Below are 3450 nucleotides of genomic sequence, written 5' to 3' on the forward strand. Positions count from 1 at the left end.
GAGTTTCACAATTTGAGTTGAATTACTGAAATAAATGAACTTTTCCACGACATTCTAATTTATTGAGATGCACCTGTATAAGGGGCCTACCAACATCCGTCACCGTGTCTTATCAGGAGAAGAAAAAAAAGTTACATTTTAGTCACATAACACTGGTTAATGGTAATACCGTCATTTCGCAATAGTTTTTTTTTATCGACCTTTATAAAATATTGCAAAAGTTTTGCGCAAATCTGTAATGGTAACGCAGCTAGTGATATCTCACTAGAACAAAATCGTACACTTATTAAAATAATACTGATATTTATTAGTAACTCTAATAAAGTAACTCTATTGTAACAATAATAATTATGATAGTAATGTTTGTCAAATGCCACTAATTAACAGAGCGGTTTGTTTTGGACTTTACCTCTTGAAATATTCAACCTCACGATCAATCTCGTCCATTTCCGTAGGGTCGACGTCTTTGGGAAGGAACACATCATCTATCAGGGAGAAAGGGGGGGAAAAAAGGGATGAAGAGCTGTAAATTGGTCTGATGCAACAGACCTACAAGATCAGACCAACTTGATATTGCCCAAAGGTCACTTACCGATTGCGTTATTCGATTTTTCCGTCTTGTTTTTGTTCTTATTTTTAGTCTTTCCCTTCGGTTGCTGTGCTTGCTGCTGTGAACTGGAAGTGTTGGAGTTGGTTTTAGTGTCTACGTCATGCTCCGACCTGTTTCCCCGTGCCTCCAAGAGGTCGTTCTTCCCCCTCTGCGTGTTAGACCCTGTATTATGGTGACCGTTTGAGGCTCCATTGGATGACTGCTTGCAAGCTTTGACCTCTTCTGCTCTCTTATTTCCTGTTTTCTGTGAGTATGCCTGCTGCTGAGTCTGGTGGTTCTGTTTGGATCCACCTTTGGTGCTTTTATCTGAATCAGCGGCCCTTGTTTCCTGCGCTTTGTGCATCTCAGTTTTTGCCATTTTTATACTGGTCACCTGCTCCTGAGTTGCCTGCTCCTGGTGCCTCTGATTCTGCTGTTTCTTACCCTTTTTTGTCTTGGATCCGGCGCCAGTTGTGGGCTTGGTTTCAAGGGCCGCATCGCTGGGCTTGGCAGCAGATGCGGTGCCAGGCTGGATGGACTCTGAACCCGTGGCTGGGCTTCGTTCTGGTGACTGCACACGGATGAGCTTGGAAAGACTTGGCGTGGAGTGGAGCCTCTGGATGTCTTTGGCTGCAGTGGTGGTGTCCTCCCAACCGTTTACTATATCCAGGTCTCTCTTGAAGTTCCTCAGTGAGAGAGGCGCCAGATCCAAGTCTATCTGCTGCAAATCAGAAGATCCATTGAGGTGAGACAGCAGATGGTTTCCTTCCAGTGTCGCCGCCTTTTTCGGGAAGTCGTTGACGTCCAGGTTGAGGTCGTACATGCTGAAGGAGGCACGTATGGAGTCTTTTATGGTGTTTTTGATCTCCTCCAGACGGCTGGTCAGGAAACTGTTAACTCGCTCCAGCTCCAGCTGAGGCCACTCCAACAGTCGGTTCGCTTCCCCGTCCGGAGTCGAATCTTCTACGGGGTCGGGGGGAGATGCCGAGCGGGGTTCGCTGCTGGCTGCCTCAACACTGCCCTGAAGAGCCCTCTCCTTCTCCTGATCAAGATTGTTGAGAAATCAGTCACAATCATATTTTTTTTTAAAGTTGGAAGAGTAAAAGCAGCATTTGCATAAAGAACGCAATAGGCAAGTTGGCTTCAAAACAAACTATTTCTGGAAATCAAAGGCGACAGAGATTCAAAAAGCTAAAATATCTAAACAGTAAAATAAATTCAAAATAATATTTTAACTGATGAAAACTTTGTATTCTGTAATATTTTTTCCTATATTTTCCTAACGGTCAATTTTATGATTTGTTTATATACCACACTTTTTAAAAAAAAAAATTATATCACAGAATAAGGCAGAAAATATATGGTTTAGTTTCTATAGGCTACTGTAATAAATGCTATATCAGTTAGCACTGCATCACTCAGATACTTTATTTATTACCTGGAAATGACTTGAAAACACACATAAACCATAAGCATGAGAGTGTTTAGCGCTCCGTAATGTTCACATCTCCTAATTTCAGATACGAATAAAACACCAGGTTATGCATAGACTTTTTTTTTTAGTTACATTTACGTGTGTATATATATTTTTTATATTTTAAGACACCACTCGAGTCTTCTCCTTCCATTTCGCTTGATTCCGACGTCTGCTACCTGCACAGATATCAACAGCGCAACTGGATTTTGCAACTGGTTGCCAGGTTGAGATCACAAATGGGTTGATGTATGGATTGTGTGAGTAGGATGCATTTCATACAAGATCTGGCAACTTGACAACCTTGGGGTAATATATTCATGTGATCATTCATTTAACGAGGTTTGGGCCACACAAATTACGGGAGTTTTGCGAGAGAAATAACAAAACGGGAGGGGTGTGAATTACGGGAGACTCCCGGGAAAAACGGGAGTGTTGACAGGTATAGTATGCATACATATTCTCCCACACCATCTCCTTTAGTCTTTCTACTGCGACACTGCGTTAAAATTAGAGCAAGCACTTCAACCCCTTAATCGATTATCTTCTATACCTAAACACAACGTTAATAGAAGCATTGCGATTAAAAGCAACTTCTGATACCATATGTAAATATGTCTAAACAAAGTGGTAAATTACATTAGATAATGCATAAGGTTTCATGAACCAACAATGAACGTTACATTAAGTAAAATGTACAGTGTTTTTTTTAAAAGAAATTAGTACTTTTACTCCGCAAGAATGCATTCAATTGATCACATGACAGTAAAGCAATACAATGTTACAAAAGACTTATTTAATAATAAGAAGAAATGTTTCTTGAGCACGAAATTAACATATTAGAATGATTTCTGTAGGATCGTGTGACACTAAAGGCTGAAGTAGTGACTGTAGAAAATTCAGCTTTGCATCACAGGAATAAATTACATTACATTTGTGTGAAAATAGAAAACAGTTATATTTAATTGCAATAATATTTCACCGTATTGTTGTTTTTGCTGTAATTTTTAATCAAATAAATGCAGCCTTGGTGAGTATAAGAGAAATCTTTTAAAAACTCGTGCCAACCCCAAACTTTTGAACGTTAGTACATACCAATACATTTTCACATTTTAAAGCGGTCCTATTATGCTCTTTTACAAAGTCTTGATTTTGTTTTGGGGGTGTACTAGAACAGGCTCTCATACTAGTTTGTTCGAAAAACACATTATTTTTCAAATATTTTACATTATTACAACACCTCTCTCCCCAGTCTGGCATGAACAGCTCGAATAGTTCCTGTATCAAATGAAGGCCTGCCTTCTGAAATACGAAATGTGCTGTGATTGGTTAGCTGGGCCAGTGTGTGTTGTGATTGGTTGGCTGGGCCAGTGTGTGTTGTGATTGG

At 39.9% G+C, this 3450-nt stretch overlaps 1 protein-coding gene across 1 annotated transcript in view; it reads right to left on the reverse strand.

The window, feature by feature from the left end:
- LOC107587095 (protein FAM193B-like) overlaps window positions 1–3450 on the reverse strand; it is a 16125-nt gene that overhangs the window by 4290 nt on the left and 8385 nt on the right. Inside the window, exons 4-5 of the mRNA XM_016274738.1 lie at window positions 593–1631; window positions 410–485 (exon numbers count right to left, since the gene is read on the reverse strand). Coding sequence (XP_016130224.1) covers window positions 410–485; window positions 593–1631 — 1115 coding nt within the window. The remainder of the gene's footprint in view (window positions 1–409; window positions 486–592; window positions 1632–3450) is intronic.

This window comes from Sinocyclocheilus grahami, unplaced genomic scaffold (genome assembly GCF_001515645.1).
Source record: "Sinocyclocheilus grahami isolate Dianchi unplaced genomic scaffold, SAMN03320097.WGS_v1.1 scaffold89.1, whole genome shotgun sequence".
NCBI lineage: Eukaryota > Metazoa > Chordata > Actinopteri > Cypriniformes > Cyprinidae > Sinocyclocheilus > Sinocyclocheilus grahami.